The sequence below is a fragment of the Brassica rapa genome, chromosome A08 (genome assembly GCF_000309985.2).
Source record: "Brassica rapa cultivar Chiifu-401-42 chromosome A08, CAAS_Brap_v3.01, whole genome shotgun sequence".
Taxonomy (NCBI): domain Eukaryota; kingdom Viridiplantae; phylum Streptophyta; class Magnoliopsida; order Brassicales; family Brassicaceae; genus Brassica; species Brassica rapa.
Window position 1 is genome coordinate 21,030,225 of NC_024802.2, and position 14,574 is coordinate 21,044,798.

The window sequence follows — 14,574 nt, forward strand, 5'->3', positions numbered from 1 at the left end:
TATGGTAATATAATAGTAATCTTGCTTAGTTACCTGCGACTGCTCCAATGCGTTTATGCTTTATGAGGTTAGGATCTGCGAAATATATCAAAAAGATTCAATACATGTAATAGTAGATTAATACAACATAGTGTTAGTTACATATTGTATTTTACTAGTATGAGATTAATATTAATTAGAAAGAAATACAACCAGAAATGTCATATGAGGCAAAAGAAACAAAGAATCAAGAAGAGAAAAAATTGACCTTACAATAAGTAGTGGCGTTGCCTTGTTTGCAAAGACACAAGAACTCCTGCGTCCTCCTCGTATCAAACCCACAAACCCCACCACCTTTAGTAGTTTCTTGGCAAAGAAGGCACTTTATAGTAACCGGAAACTCATAATCAACTCTAATCCCATACTCCGGAACCTGATCATACGGCCCATTACCCGCACCTGTCTTCCTCCAATACACACTCGTATACGTCGCGCAGCTCTGTAGCATCAGCCTAAGAGATTGAGTTGCTTTCGGGTAATAGGAGCAACAAGAAACCCTAGAACCTAACACCGATCTGCATTCAGGCAGATGCCTACAAAATATATTTTCCGAGGGTTATGTATTGCTATATTTTCCTAACAAATTTGGAGTATGACTTGTTCAATATCTTATTATATACAATTTTTTGTTTGTTTGTTTATATTTACACAATAGGTTTACAAATTATGGAACTTTTTTTAATAAAAAAAATATGGAGCTAAAAATGAGTAACATAATTAACACATAGACTAAACAAAGAGGCTCTTCTTCCTCTCTAGCTTGTTCACTTGCCTTTTTTTCTCGGATCTCAGTGTTTTGTGGTGTGGTTTCATCGACAGTCTTTGATTAGTCGTGGAACTTTAGTTTGTCTCTATCATCTCTGGTTTCTTGCCATTGTTGCTGTCTTTGCTTCTCTTTTTGTCTGGTGGTGTGGGTTGCTCACTTTCTTTCATCATTTCAATTTTGATTACTCTTGTTGTTCTAAAAATAGTATGTTAATGTGCATTGCTTGTACATTATTGGTGATGATTGAAGAAGGATGATCATGAGAATGGAGAAGAACATGGAGTAAGAGTGAAGTGGAGACATTATTTAGATTATTTTTTATTTTTTAGTTTATGGCAGATCTTTAATTAAGAGACTATAGTTTAGTGGTGTGAAGTGTTAAGTAAGCTTACAATGTCTTGTTATGGAGGTTAAGTGGGTGGTATTGGATTCGGGAATTTGAAAGAATTCACAAGTAATAACTTTTGTAGTATTTTAAAAGATTTTAATGCAATGTCTAATTCTTATGTTTACTTTTTATCATGGAATTTAAAAAGAATATAAATAAATTTGGTGGAATACAAGTGATAATACATTAACGCTATGAACTAATGATAACAACAAAATACAAAACTAGTAGCTAATTCTTGGGAATTTTTTTTTACCAAAAAACTTTTGGGAAAATTTTACCTTTTGTAGATAGATTTTTTTTTTGCTTTGAGAAGTGATAGATACATGATAATATATACAGGAGTTTATACAAAAGATAGATAAGAACTTGTTTATAGTTGTTTTATGATTGTGCTTGATTGGAATTTATAGGAGAAAATCAAACAAAATGCGTTAAAATAAATTACGTACTATTCTTGATGACAAAAATGAGAAATGTGAAAACATGTTCAAGAACATGCCAAGTGTTCACGAACATACGGTTCGGTTGTCAAGATTAATGCATTCATCGATATTGATAGTCTCCGTTCTTTGAAAATAAGAGAGAGACAAATCCCATCATAAAAGTAAGAAATTGATCCTTTGCATTTTTACATTACATTTCCATTAAATTCTTTTCAAATAACATTCCTATTAATTCTACCAAATATTGAATAACATTAAAATTTAAATGAATTAATAAAATACATAATTGAATAACACAATAATTGGAAAAAATTGGTAAAATACACAATTGAATAACACTAGAATTTAATGGAAACTATAATTCCCTCAAATTCTATCAAATTCCTAAATCCAATACCCCCACCTTAAGAATCAACCTTCACATGTTAATTTATTTTAGGTTGCTCTACTATTCAAGTGAATAATTTGGAGACAGTAATTGGGCTTCCAACAGGCCCAATATAAACATAAGTCCTACTCTAATTGAGCTTTAGAGGAGATTGCACAAAGAAAACTCTTCGAGTCGACACGTTAGTCATCTCAATCAACGGCTAAGATTCTGGAAGAACAGGTAGTCAGTCCACTCTAAATCCGTAAGCACGCGATTAGGTTTCGCTAATTTTTAATACTCGCTACGTTAGGCCTTCCTATCCACTCGTCAACGATAATAATCTGATCGTTCACTATATCTTAATCCAACGGCCAATATAGAAAACTGATTCTTCAAGAAATATCTCTTTCTTTTTCTTTTGACGCGATTACATCAGTGGGCCCCGCTGTCATTGTTTATTTACGGCACAGCTCTGTTAATTTAGCATATTCTCTCGTCACAGTCATCTTTTCTCCTTCAATAAATGTAACCACCTCTCCTCGTTTTATTCTTCATCGTAAAATTCATTTCCCCTCAATTTCCTGAGATTCTCGTGCCATAGCTTCGGTGAGTTCTCCTTCGAAATCCATCGATTCTCTTGTATTATAGTCATCCTCTTAGTCGCATGTCTTCGATTCTCTTACTATTAGCTTTATCCGGCTCTGTATATAGTCTGATTAGTAGATTCGATTTGATTATGTTTGAGTGATTTGTGGTTAATTTTGGTTTTCAGTAGAAGTCGTGCTCGATCGGTGTGAATTTTGATTTAGGAGCTTTTGATTGAGTTTGATCATGCAATCGAACTGTACCTATCGTCGTGTTCCATTTCAAGTTTCTTGTGAATCCTTCAGTTATAATGCAATTAGGATTGTTTCCTTTTATAATTCTTGGTCAGATTGAAGGATCTTTCCTTTTTTGGGATGCTGGTGTTTCTATGGCTTTGTTGTAATTCTCAGATTAACAATTTTTGATTTCAATAAACGTCTTTATCATTTGCAAAGTCAATAAAGTTTTCATTTTATTTTATTTTATTTATATCTTCCACGCTAGTGTTTCCTTGGTTGCTAAGATGATAGTTAGAGCATTTTTTAATGCGTGTTACCTTGTCAATCTTTATCTGTTTGAACCGACCAAATAAAAGTCTATTCATTCAATATAATTATTATTTTTATTATATAGATTCTTGTTGACTTTTATGGTATTTTAAACATGGTTGCCTAACTTACTTTTTTTTTTTGTCAATGAATAGGTGAAATGGGAATATACACTAGAACGGTTGCTGTGTCACTCGTTGTGACGTTCCTGCTGTTTTTTTCTGCCTCTGCTGAGCGCAATGATGGGACCGTCAGAGTCGGCCTGAAGAAACTCAAGTCGGATCCTCAAATCCATCTTTCTGCACGTGCGTTTGGTTCCCACGAAGAAAATCCCCCGAGAGCTTACAACCTTGGAGACTCGGGAGATGCTGACATTGTCACGCTGAAGAATTACTTGGACGCTCAGTACTACGGTGAGATCGCTATTGGTACTCCACCGCAGAAGTTCACCGTGGTGTTTGATACCGGAAGCTCTAACCTCTGGGTGCCATCATCAAAGTGCTATTTCTCGGTGAGTAACATTTGGTCTATAATTGCTAGCTGTGGTCGAGATACATTTGAGAAGATAATTTATTGTGTTCTGTCCGTTGTGTAGATTGCATGTCTTTTGCATCCCAAGTACAAGTCTTCGCGTTCAAGCACATATGAGAAGAATGGTTTGTTCTCTCTCTCTGACAATCCATTTTAGCCTCTTAAATTCGACTTTATGTGCTGTGTGTTTCTCACCTTTGTTATAAGATGCAACATCATTGCTGATGTGAGCTGTGAACTTATAACTGAATTGCTCGTCTTTGATGCAGGAAAATCCGCCGCAATTCATTACGGAACTGGGGCTATTGCTGGTTTCTTTAGTAATGACGCCGTTACGGTTGGCGATTTAGTTGTCAAGGATCAGGTTAGCTATCTATCCTACCCTACTCAAAGCTCTTAGCACTCATTTATTCTACATCGCTGATCTTCCTCCTTAACATTCTCTATCTTATCAGGAGTTTATTGAGGCAACCAAGGAGCCTGGTTTGACATTTGTTGTAGCTAAGTTTGATGGTATCCTTGGTCTTGGATTCCAAGAGATCTCTGTTGGAAATGCCGCTCCTGTTTGGTATGATTTCGTCTCTTGATTGGGTTGAGTTTACTACATTCTTGTAGTGTTTATCTCATGCCAAAATGTCTTGTTTTTACAGGTACAACATGCTCAAGCAAGGCCTCATCAAGGAGCCGGTGTTTTCATTCTGGCTTAACCGTAACGCTGAGGATGAAGAAGGTGGTGAACTTGTGTTTGGAGGTGTTGATCCAAAACATTTCAAGGGACAACATACTTATGTCCCTGTGACACAAAAGGGTTACTGGCAGGTTTGTTATATATATATATTACTTTCTTTTCTTGGTTTCTCGAAAACATCTTCCAATGGTCTAACTCAAGCCTTTTGTGTGTGTTATAGTTTGATATGGGTGATGTTCTCATTGGCGGTGCACCCACTGGTATGTTTAACACTACTATACTTCTTCTGTATAATATATGTAGCTTTTCCTTACAAATTTGAAAATGTTCAACTGTTTTGTGTTTACTGGCAACAACTGGATCTGATTATTTTTTTTTTTGTTATACAGGATACTGCGAAAGTGGCTGCTCTGCTATAGCAGATTCTGGAACATCTTTGCTTGCCGGTCCAACAGTAAGCAAGAATTTAAAGGGGTTCTAGTGGTTTCTTAAGTGTAGTATTGGTAGTATTACATTCTTATTTTTGTTTCTTTTGCGTAGACTATAATCACCATGATAAACCATGCTATTGGAGCATCTGGAGTTGCCAGCCAGCAGTGCAAGACTGTCGTAGATCAGTACGGGCAGACCATCTTGGATCTGCTTTTGTCTGAAGTAAGTATGCGTAATTGTCTACCTAATAAAATATAGTGTGACAAATAATATGCTGACGCTCTTGTTATGTAATGAAATTAACTTACTGGTCCCGTTTCGGATTGCAGACCCAGCCGAAGAAAATCTGCTCGCAGATTGGTCTGTGCACTTTCGATGGTAAACGTGGTGTCAGGTAAATTTCCAATGGGTTCGTTAAAAATATAGAGAAGCTTTATTCTGTGAAGAGATTGCAATTAAGTCCAATATATTCCTTATCTTGTTTTTTTTCTTATTGATCGACTCTTTGCTTACTATAATTCTTATTTGTCGTTCAGTATGGGCATTGAGTCTGTGGTTGACAAGGAAAACGCCAAATTGTCTAACGGTGTTGGAGATGCCGGGTGTTCTGCATGTGAGATGGCAGTTGTTTGGATTCAGAGCCAGTTGAGGCAGAACATGACTCAAGAACGCATATTGGACTACGTCAATGAGGTACAACAACAAGATTCTGTTGCAGTATTTTTTATTAATAAATCTGTTGAACCATTCTTGTTCTGATCCTGTTTATTTGCTACTGTTGCTTTTTTTTTCGAACAGCTATGCGAGCGTATTCCCAGCCCAATGGGAGAGTCTGCAGTGGACTGTGCACAACTCTCGACCATGCCCACTGTTTCGCTCACCATTGGAGGCAAAGTCTTTGATCTTGCTCCACATGAGGTATGATTGAGAACATGATTTATAATCTCGTAGTTGTCACCTGAATAGTAGTCCCATTCTAACCTCTTGATGATGTTGTGGTGTGAACAGTATATTCTGAAGGTTGGTGAGGGAGCTGCAGCACAGTGCATCAGTGGCTTTATTGCACTCGACGTTGCACCACCACGTGGACCTCTCTGGTAAATATTTTTTCTACACTGCATCACAAAGTCTTCTCTTTCTTTCTCTTTCTAACCTGAAGCATGGTGGTAAAATGTAACAGGATCTTGGGAGATGTATTCATGGGCAAATACCACACCGTGTTTGACTTTGGAAAAGCACAGGTTGGATTTGCAGAAGCAGCCTAAACACACGTTTGGGCGTATGGTTTTTAGTTGGGTTTATGTGAACAATCTGTGTCTCCAAGTGTTGTTTGTAAGTTTCTGGAAGGGTTTGTGTCAAAAACGAGTCGTGGTAGAAATGGTGGCGCAGTTACTTTTATCTTTTTAATGGTGTTTCCTAACTACTAAAAAAAAAAGACCTTTGTAGTTTTTGAAGGCATTGGCTTTGTAAATATTTCTGCTACTCAAGTTCGATGGTGAAAACCTTTAAAATAAAAATTCTGCCTTGGGAGCCACCTACCTTTGTTTATTAATTTATTTGCTTTGTGTCATAAGCAGACTTCACACAAGGATAGAGAGGTCTTGTAGAAACGTGTTTTAGCACCAAATACATGTGGGTTTATTGTGGGAATCTGTAATGACTAGTGAGAAAATGAAAAGATAACCCACAACCACGTCCATAAGTGACTGATGATTGCTCAAAGAAGTGTCCGAGTCTTCTCTTCCGTGTAGGTTAATAGTAATAAAAAGAACCATCCTTGCATTGCCGAGTCTCGACAGATAGACAAGGGGCTTATGATACTTGAGGAGATGAAAGAATGGGAGTGTAAAACAGATGTGATCACATACAACTCTGTTTTGGATATATCTTGGGACGAGCTGGCCTAGTGAATGAGATGCTCATGTTGTTGTCATCGATGAAAGAAGACTGCGATGTGTCTCTTAACATCATTACATACAACACAGTAGGGTTGAGGAAAGCTTGTAGGTTCGATATGTGTTTGGTGTTATACAAAGAAATGGTCCAGTGTGGAATGGAGCCTGATTTGCTTAGAGTTATACCGCAGTGATAGACAGTTTGGGTCGATCAGGGAACACAAAGGAGTAGTTGAGGCTTTTACAGCGGGAGATTCGACCATCGGTTTATATCTACAGAGCATTGATCGATTGTCTGAAAAAGCCAGGAGAGTTTCAGAGGGCATTGCAGCTTTCAGATGAGTTGAAGAACACTTCAACGTTAGGTTTGGCAGGTCCACAAGATGTCAAAAGACACTTGACATCACATACACGCTAAACAGTTTTGTGGATCTGTGTATTCATTTCTGGTAGTAATATGTAATGAAAGCAAAACACAGTTCTGGTTAGTTGGAGTTTGGTTTGATTTGAAGAAACTTATAAAATGAAAATCAAGGTTTAAAAAAGTGTATTGATGGATGATTCATATGACTAGTCTCATAAAGTTTGCATTACTACAGAAGTACAAAATGGGTGTCAATGTTTCACTTCAAAAAAAAAGATATTTTTTGGTGCCGGTCGATATATGTCCGGAGAAGTCTAGCCTGAGGTTCTTTCCTTCTTACCAGAGCTTGTTCTTGACCCAGAAAAGAAGGAACACGACCCCAAGCACGATGGCAACTGGTGCCCACTTCCTGATCAAAGCCTAGTTCACCAAACCAAAAATTTCAGAACCATATGCAACAAACTTGAGCTATAAACTAAAACATGATCATAAGAAACGAGAGCATCTCATAACGTGTGACCAATGTTGCATTGTGTACAATCATATACTAACCTGACGGTTCAAATCTTTAGCCTTGTCAGCATATATACGAGATTCAGATGTTAGCCGGCTCGACATCTCGCTCACCTCTGCATTAACAAAACAAGAAGAGGAAACGGTACATGATTAGCATATCACTCTCCTGATTACAACAAATGTACACAACAAATGGGGCTGCTTACGGTCCAGCTTTTCACCAACACCAAGGACTTCCTGCACATTCCTCGTCATTATTTGATGAACCTCATAGAGCTCATCATTCAGCTTAGCAATATTCCGTTGCGTACGAGTGTCTTGGTACAGTTTCTTCGTTTTCTGAATGAAAGTATCTACAACAAAAAAAAAGAAAAGAGAGTTAGAAACTAAGGAAGCTATGTTTCCATGATACTGATGAATACAGAAGAGAATCTTCAGCACACACATACCAAACTTAATAAAGGCATAAGGTCGAGCAGCAGTTTCAATGTTAGGCCCATTGACACGTTCAAACTCATTCTTGAGGTCCTCCAGATATTGAAACGCGAGTTTCTTAGGGTAAGAGCGGTCACACATCGTCAAGTAGCATACACGTCCTTCAATGATGTAACTAAAGTTCTCTGGTCAAGGAATAGCATAGATACATGGTTCTTTCTTTCAAGATATAAACACACATAGTTTATGAGGACAACACACTGATGCAACTCTTAATCGAACATTAAGATGAAATCCACTAATCAATAAGTAAGTAAGAGATGTTAAAGGATACTGGAAGATATAGGGGCCAGTTTCAACAGACATTCTCGAGGCTTCGTTATGACCTCTGGAGAGATTCTTAAAGAGAGCCTTGACCTGTTGCTTATACATGTCGGAATCTGGCAAGTCACGCCCATCGTCAAGACCCTCAGCTAGAGGCAACCCGTCAGTGACACGAGCTATCAATGTCATCTTCACCATCTTCGCCTTATCCCTCCTTATGTAAAACTCACTGCAATAATCATAAAAGGGTTCCAAAGTAAGAATATGAATCTAAATGTAAAGAGAGTCAATTGAGCTAAGCATTCAGATCAAATTCGAAAGATCTGAGATAAAAAAATCCAAACTTTCGATCCGAAACGGAAGCAATCCTTGTAAAAATCGAAAATTTACACAGTTAAAGATCGGTTTGAGCTGACCTGAATGGTTCTTCTCGATTTGAGGATCTGGGAACCTGGAGGAGGAGACAATGATCCAAGGAAAGATAAATTAAAATGTTTTTTTTTAATAAAGGGTTTATCAAGGGGGTGATTTATTATTTATTAATTAATATTTTTTGTTGTTGTTTGAAATGTTTATTTATGACGATCTACGTTCTGCGTTTTGGTGACATGTGATCACTGGGCTTGTGACGCGTTCTATTGACATGTCTTCAGTGACGTGGCTCGTTTGATCTAGATTCACAAAACGCAACGTTTGTGTTTGGACGAAGCTCAATCAGTTAACTCGTAAACGTTTTAAGCGTTTGTAATAAAACTTTTTCTGGTCCAAGATAATTGAAACTGGACCGAATCGATCGATGCCTCCGACCCGAAGAAAACCGGGAAATTTCGGCTTAAAAACTAGCGACACAACTCTTCTGATTAAACCGGCCGGTTCATGAAACCTCTTTCTCGTTTAGAAGGTTTGAAACTAACTCCAATTCGTTATTCTTCTCCGTCGTCCAGCCTCTCTCTCCTCTCCTCTGCTCAAAATCACAAATCGTCAACTACAATCCGTCGCCGGTTGTTGTCTCCATCATCTTCCTTCGACTTAATAATGTTCTGTCTCTTCAGATAACAGATGAGAAATCAATAAATTCCATTACTTTGTTCAGTTTGATTCGTCTTCCATGTCTGCTGGATCTCCATTACTGAAAGTTCATTCCTTTTGATCTTAACCAATGCCCAGAGCCATGGAATCGAGCTCGAAATCTAGGAAAGAAAGCATTTTGATCAAATACGCCGTCGTCTCGCGTCTTCTCGTTCTCTTCCTAACCGTTCTGTGGCGGAGCTTCCTCCAACCGTACGATACTTCCGCCGCACTCAACCCTCCTTGCCTCCATCACAGAGACGTCCCCGAAGACTCTCCTCAGTTACTAGTACCTAACTCAGTTTCGAAGACGCTTGAAAACAGCGTCGTATGGGATAGTGTGTACTTCCTCAGGATCACGCAGTGTGGGTATGAGTATGAGCAGACTTACGCCTTCTTGCCTCTTCTTCCCTTCTTTATCTCCCTCCTCTCTCGCACAGGTAACGTTTCTGATTCTCTTTGGATCTCTTTGAGTCCTCATTAATGAGAAAAATGGAATCTTTGTGGATTCAGTTTTGGCGCCTTTGGTTCCGTTGATTGGTCTTAGAGCTGTGATGGTGTTGTCTGGTTACGTTGTCACCAACTTGGCCTTCGTATTTGCTGCTATCTATCTCTTCAGGTACATGCTGCGTAGGCAATCAACAGTTTTTGAGTTCCTATTAGAAATGTCTTACATGAGTCTTTGCTAACAGGGTTTCAGTTATTATCTTAAAGGACACTGAAGCATCCTTCAGAGCTTCTGTTATCTTCTGTTTCAACCCGGCCTCCATATTCTATTCGTCAATGTAAGTGTATTCAAGCAATGGTCTCTTCAATCTTATAAGAATGGTAACTAACTGAATGAGGATTGGACTGTTTGCATTTTAACTTTCAGATATTCAGAAAGTCTGTATGCTTTGTTTTCAATTGGAGGCGTGTACCACTTGTTATCTGGCGCTAGCAATGTAGCTGTTCTCTGGTTTGCTCTCTCTGGCTGTGCAAGGTCCAATGGAATTCTTAATGCTGGTTATATCTGTTTCCAGACTATGCATCGAGCTTATGAAGCTTTCTATCTGAAAAAGCGCGTTTGTGTGAGTTATACATAACTTAACTTCATTCAAGTTTCACAAGTTATGTTCTTTGTTTCTTCTGTTTTAACTGAATCCTACTTCACTACTACTCAGTTGTCTGTACAAGTTTTAGTTACTGGATTTATTCGATGCGTATGCATTTGTCTTCCTTTCGTCGCATTTCAAGCGTACGGATACTATAACATATGCCATGGACATAAGCTAGATGATGTATTGAGGCCTTGGTGCAAAGCAAAGGTACCTTTGCTGTACAACTTCATTCAAAGTCATTACTGGTAAGTTTTGAACAATAACTTTTTTTTTCTTGTTCTTGCAAGTTTTCTTTTATTTATGTGATTTTGAGCCTTTGGTTTTCTTGTTGATATGGATTTGTATCAGGGGAGTAGGGTTCCTTAGATACTTTCAGTTTATACAGCTCCCAAACTTTCTGCTTGCATCCCCTATTCTGTCTCTAGCTGTGTGTTCTATTGTAAGTTACATGAAGACTCGCCCTGAGCTTTTTACTTCGCTGGGCTTTCAAGCTACTGAGAAAGAAAAGAGATCTTCTGCAAGGCTTTATTCTCTGAAGGAAGTACTTGAACCAGATGTTATAACTTCATCAAATGAAGGTATCATCTTCTTCGTTATGTAGTTTCAAAGCTGAACACTCTGATGAATCCATTGTATTTTCCTGAGTAGGAAGCCGTGACATTAGGCAGCGAAAACCGAGCAGAAAGAAGGATGTGACTATCACCACCAATACAGCTGCGGAATCCAACTCGCCAGAAGCATCAGGATACTTTTCAGCTGATGTTTTCCCATTTGTTGTACACTTGGGTTTAATGGCAGCCACTGCATTCTTCATCATGCATGTTCAGGTTACAATCCGCAAAATCATAAACATGCACAGTAGTTAATATGACATCTGAGTTTTTAGTGAGGTAGTTGTTCACTGTCCTCATGTGTGTGTTGTGATTATTATTGCAGGTTGCAACAAGGTTCTTGTCAGCGAGCCCTCCTCTCTACTGGTTTGCATCTCATTTGATTGCATCTCCTAAACATAGTAAATGGGGATACTTGATGTGGTCATATTGTGCTGCCTATATCCTTCTTGGATCTCTACTCTTCTCAAACTTTTATCCATTCACTTGATTTCAAGGTGGTTATCTCAGCAGAGAACCAACCGGTTTTGTTGTTTCTGCAGGATTTTACCCCACTAGAATTAGTTTTTTCCTCTGCTATGTGCTCACTGTATTCTCATGTGGCAAGACAGATGTGTTCTTATGGCTGTTTTGTAATAGATTTGACATTGAGGCAAAAGTTCCATTATGAACATATTGTGAAATGAAGATAAATATTCAGTGTGCAATCAAATATTATGAAAATGAATAAAAGAACACAACAGATCATGAGTTACTACAACAAGACTTCATAGAGATAGCCATTAAAAAAACTATCTAAGCTTGGGTTTAATGGCTTCAATCCCTCCCATGAAAGGCCTGAGAGGCTCAGGGATCACCACGGATCCATCTTCTTGCTGGTAATTCTCCAGCAAACACACCATCATCCTCGGGACAGCACACGCTGTTGCGTTTAGTGTGTGCACAAACTTGGTAGGCGGAAGATTCGCTTTGCCTTTCTTAGGACCAGTCTGAAGCGGCTCAGATGGGCGGAAACGGATTCCTAGTCTCCTGCTTTGGTAATCAGTGCAGTTTGATGCACTCGATATCTACCACAGAAGTTAAAACAAGTAAGCTCAAAGAAGAAACTAAGATTCAGATAAGAGTTTGTTTTTTATTCACCTCGCCAAAGCGTCCTAAACCAGGCATCCATGCTTCAACGTCAAACTTGCGGTAAGCTGGAGCGCCTAAATCCGCTGTGGCCATATCCAATGTTCTGCCAAAGACTAAGTTAAAAAAAAAAACCTCTAATGACAAACATAGAGTTTTCAGTTCAGTTTCTTACTTGAAATGTAGTCCTAGAGAAGTGAACAAGTCTTCTTCAATCTGAATGAGTTCGTTGTGGAAGGATTCACTATCTTCAGGTCTGCACAAGACAAACATTTCCGCCTTGCTGAACTGATGGACTCGGTAAAGACCTCTGCTCAAAAATGGAGAGAATCTATTTGAGTATATTAAGAGCCAAGAAGATGCATCAGATGCTACAAGAACTATAACTTACTTTGTGGCGGCGCCAGCTGCACCTGCTTCAGTACGGAAGCAATGAGAGAACGCTATATACTTCAAAGGTAATACTGATTCAAGAAGAATAGAATCCATGTGTATCCCTCCCACGGGGATTTCAGCGGTACCAATGAGACACTGATCAGTTCCATCTATGGAATAAACCTATAAACAGAAGAATTGAAGTTTGATTTGCAAACAAACATTGGCTTATCAAACAGACCAAAGACATAAGTATTGAAGGAACCTGAGTATTATCTCCACGAGGTTGGAAACCGCATTTCTCAACGATAGATGATCTCACAATTTCAGGGGTTGTTAGGGGCGTGAAGCCTTTCTTCATGACTTCTGATAATGTCCAATTAAGGAGTGCCATCTCCAGTAACACTGCCTCATTCTTCAAATAGAAAAACTTTGAACCACTTACCTGAAAGAATGTAAAAAGCAAGAAGGCATTACTTTGATGAGATTTCAGCCCTTTAAATAGACAAAGTGTATACCTCTGCAGCAGAGTCAAAGTCCATGAGATCTAGATCCTTCCCAAGCTGAAGATGATCTTTGATTGGGAAACTAAACTCACGTGGACTACCAATCTACAAAGAATCATCTATCTTTTTAGAAAGGGAAATGCCATAGTCAATGCAACTATTCAGGGAGCTATATCAAAACTAAACTACCTCCTTTCTAACTGTCGATGAATCCTCTCCTCCAACAGGAACATCAGGGTGAGTCATATTTGGTATAGACCGTGCTACATGTTGAAGCTCATCTTGAAGCTTGACGAGGTCTTCTTCCAGAGTAACCAGACTTTCCTTAAGATTCTTACCTGAAGGGGAAACAAAAACTCTCTTTTATCTTCAACAAAGAACACAGACTGACAAACAAATCGTTTACCTTCTTCCACGAGTCTCTCACGCTCCAAAGGTTCAAGCTTCCCTTTCATCTTCTTAGCAACATTGTTCCTCTCCTCACGAATCCCTTCAACTTCCTGCTATCTGCAAGCGTTTCATTAGCTGAACCGAGAGAAGACAACTTCTACCAACAATGAGTTCTTCCTCAAAGTAGCTAACTTAACATGTTACAATTACTAAAAATCCCAAATTTGAATTGAGCTAACTGCTAACAATGAGTTCTTCCTCAAAGTAGCTGACTTTACATGTTCCCATTACCAAAAGTCCCAAATATGAATTAAGCTAACTGCTAATAACAATGAGTTCTTCCTCAAAGGAGCTGACTTTACATGTTCCCATTACTAAAAATCCCAAATTTGAATTAAGCTAACTGCTATCAAAGATTAGATAACCTTCTGGAGAGTGACCATGTTCTCGTAAAGCTCGAGCACAGCTTCCAAATCCGCATTGGAGTTTCTGTTCTTGATATTGATTTCCACTGCTTCCTTATTATCTCTTATCCACTTGAAGTCAATGGCAGCCTTCCACTGAGGAGGCCTCGCAGCTAAAAAAAAAAAACTCGCAACCGTAAAACGAATCAGTCACGTTTCAAAAGACAGTGTGACGAGGTAAGAGAGAGAGAGGTAATAATAATACCAGAGGAATCCGAAGAAGTCTGCGTGAGTGGAGTGTCTTGTACGGCGGAGGAATTGGAGAATGCTCTGAGCAGGAAAGAAGGCTTACGCGGTTGAACATGGCGGGAAAAGAAAGAAAGAGTTGGAGATGGGTTGAGGAAGAGACGAGAAGTAGTGAAGGTCAAAGGAACGGTGGCGAGTCTTAGTGTGTGTAAAACCATCGCCGGAGGAGCTGAGGAAAGAAGAGACGACGACGAGTGGTTAAGTTTATAATCTGGTCTTCATTAAAGGACGATACTGAAACGCTGTCGTTTTTAACTGATGACGAAGAGTGACGTGTCACTCAGCTCGCGAAGGTCTACCTGTTAACTTGCCACCTGATTAAATAAAACGGTGTCGTTTTAAGGTTTTACGGCGGCTAT

The 14,574-nt window shown here is 38.8% G+C and overlaps 5 protein-coding genes across 8 annotated transcripts; 3 read left to right on the plus strand and 2 right to left on the minus strand.

Annotated features, from left to right (window-relative positions):
* Nucleotides 1-2,399: 2,399 nt before the first annotated feature.
* LOC103836199 (aspartic proteinase A1) lies at nt 2,400-6,331 on the plus strand. Of its 2 annotated transcripts, none has more exons than XM_009112438.2 (14): nt 2,400-2,615; nt 3,298-3,653; nt 3,738-3,798; nt 3,943-4,037; nt 4,129-4,241; nt 4,324-4,492; nt 4,582-4,621; nt 4,751-4,815; nt 4,902-5,015; nt 5,123-5,187; nt 5,330-5,486; nt 5,592-5,711; nt 5,802-5,890; nt 5,974-6,331. In XM_009112438.2, the coding sequence occupies exons 2-14, from the start codon at nt 3,303-3,305 to the stop codon at nt 6,056-6,058; spliced, it is 1,524 nt and encodes a 507-aa protein (XP_009110686.1). In that variant the 5' UTR covers nt 2,400-2,615; nt 3,298-3,302; the 3' UTR covers nt 6,059-6,331. The 2 variants fall into 2 exon arrangements, with proteins under 2 accessions (XP_009110686.1, XP_033133760.1); XM_033277869.1 differs by lacking the exon at nt 2,400-2,615 and adding an exon at nt 2,826-2,853.
* Nucleotides 6,332-6,506: 175 nt separating this feature from the next.
* LOC103836297 (pentatricopeptide repeat-containing protein At1g11900) lies at nt 6,507-7,327 on the plus strand (the record flags this gene model as incomplete). Its single annotated transcript, XM_009112535.1, is given in 4 exon segments — nt 6,507-6,573; nt 6,576-6,676; nt 6,679-6,864; nt 6,867-7,327. Coding segments are annotated over 4 exon segments (594 nt in total), but the record flags the coding sequence as incomplete, so codon positions are not given.
* Nucleotides 7,210-8,943, minus strand: LOC103836200 (25.3 kDa vesicle transport protein). Its single transcript, XM_009112439.3, has 6 exons — nt 8,744-8,943; nt 8,338-8,556; nt 8,018-8,178; nt 7,775-7,921; nt 7,605-7,681; nt 7,210-7,472 (listed from the first exon to the last, which is right to left on the minus strand). Exons 2-6 carry the CDS (start codon nt 8,523-8,525, stop codon nt 7,389-7,391), a joined length of 657 nt encoding a protein of 218 aa, XP_009110687.1. The 5' UTR covers nt 8,526-8,556; nt 8,744-8,943; the 3' UTR covers nt 7,210-7,388.
* A 302-nt stretch (nt 8,944-9,245) lies between these two features.
* Nucleotides 9,246-11,779, plus strand: LOC103836203 (GPI mannosyltransferase 2). Of its 2 annotated transcripts, none has more exons than XM_033277871.1 (8): nt 9,246-9,835; nt 9,909-10,014; nt 10,088-10,180; nt 10,270-10,465; nt 10,571-10,740; nt 10,844-11,073; nt 11,144-11,322; nt 11,432-11,779. In XM_033277871.1, the coding sequence occupies exons 1-8, from the start codon at nt 9,487-9,489 to the stop codon at nt 11,594-11,596; spliced, it is 1,488 nt and encodes a 495-aa protein (XP_033133762.1). In that variant the 5' UTR covers nt 9,246-9,486; the 3' UTR covers nt 11,597-11,779. The 2 variants fall into 2 exon arrangements, with proteins under 2 accessions (XP_033133762.1, XP_009110690.1); XM_009112442.3 differs by having other exon boundaries at nt 9,247-9,835; nt 10,559-10,740.
* On the minus strand, nt 11,754-14,547 carry LOC103836202 (serine--tRNA ligase, chloroplastic/mitochondrial). 2 transcript variants are annotated; one of them, XM_009112440.3, is made up of 10 exons: nt 14,175-14,547; nt 13,931-14,082; nt 13,522-13,615; nt 13,305-13,453; nt 13,128-13,220; nt 12,875-13,054; nt 12,626-12,792; nt 12,410-12,544; nt 12,247-12,340; nt 11,754-12,173 (listed from the first exon to the last, which is right to left on the minus strand). In XM_009112440.3, the coding sequence occupies exons 1-10, from the start codon at nt 14,371-14,373 to the stop codon at nt 11,898-11,900; spliced, it is 1,539 nt and encodes a 512-aa protein (XP_009110688.1). In that variant the 5' UTR covers nt 14,374-14,547; the 3' UTR covers nt 11,754-11,897. The 2 variants fall into 2 exon arrangements, with proteins under 2 accessions (XP_009110688.1, XP_009110689.1); XM_009112441.3 differs by lacking the exon at nt 14,175-14,547 and having other exon boundaries at nt 13,522-13,622.
* Nucleotides 14,548-14,574: the final 27 nt, after the last annotated feature.

Coding starts and splice junctions, on each gene's coding strand:
- LOC103836199 (XM_033277869.1), top strand. Junction 3,654..3,737: donor CATCAAAGTGCTATTTCTCG/GTGAGTAACATT, acceptor TCCGTTGTGTAG/ATTGCATGTCTTTTGCATCC. Junction 5,891..5,973: donor CCACCACGTGGACCTCTCTG/GTAAATATTTTT, acceptor AAAATGTAACAG/GATCTTGGGAGATGTATTCA.
- LOC103836200 (XM_009112439.3), bottom strand. CDS start 8,525: ATGGTGAAGATGACATTGATAGCTCGTGTCACTGACGGGTTGCCTCTA. Junction 8,179..8,337: donor ACTGGCCCCTATATCTTCCA/GTATCCTTTAAC, acceptor AGAGAACTTTAG/TTACATCATTGAAGGACGTG. Junction 7,682..7,774: donor TGTTGGTGAAAAGCTGGACC/GTAAGCAGCCCC, acceptor TTGTTAATGCAG/AGGTGAGCGAGATGTCGAGC.
- LOC103836203 (XM_009112442.3), top strand. CDS start 9,487: ATGCCCAGAGCCATGGAATCGAGCTCGAAATCTAGGAAAGAAAGCATT. Junction 10,015..10,087: donor GCTGCTATCTATCTCTTCAG/GTACATGCTGCG, acceptor CTTTGCTAACAG/GGTTTCAGTTATTATCTTAA. Junction 11,074..11,143: donor TATAACTTCATCAAATGAAG/GTATCATCTTCT, acceptor TTTCCTGAGTAG/GAAGCCGTGACATTAGGCAG.
- LOC103836202 (XM_009112440.3), bottom strand. CDS start 14,373: ATGGTTTTACACACACTAAGACTCGCCACCGTTCCTTTGACCTTCACT. Junction 13,616..13,930: donor ACATGGTCACTCTCCAGAAG/GTTATCTAATCT, acceptor TGCAGATAGCAG/GAAGTTGAAGGGATTCGTGA. Junction 12,341..12,409: donor TCTCTAGGACTACATTTCAA/GTAAGAAACTGA, acceptor AGTCTTTGGCAG/AACATTGGATATGGCCACAG.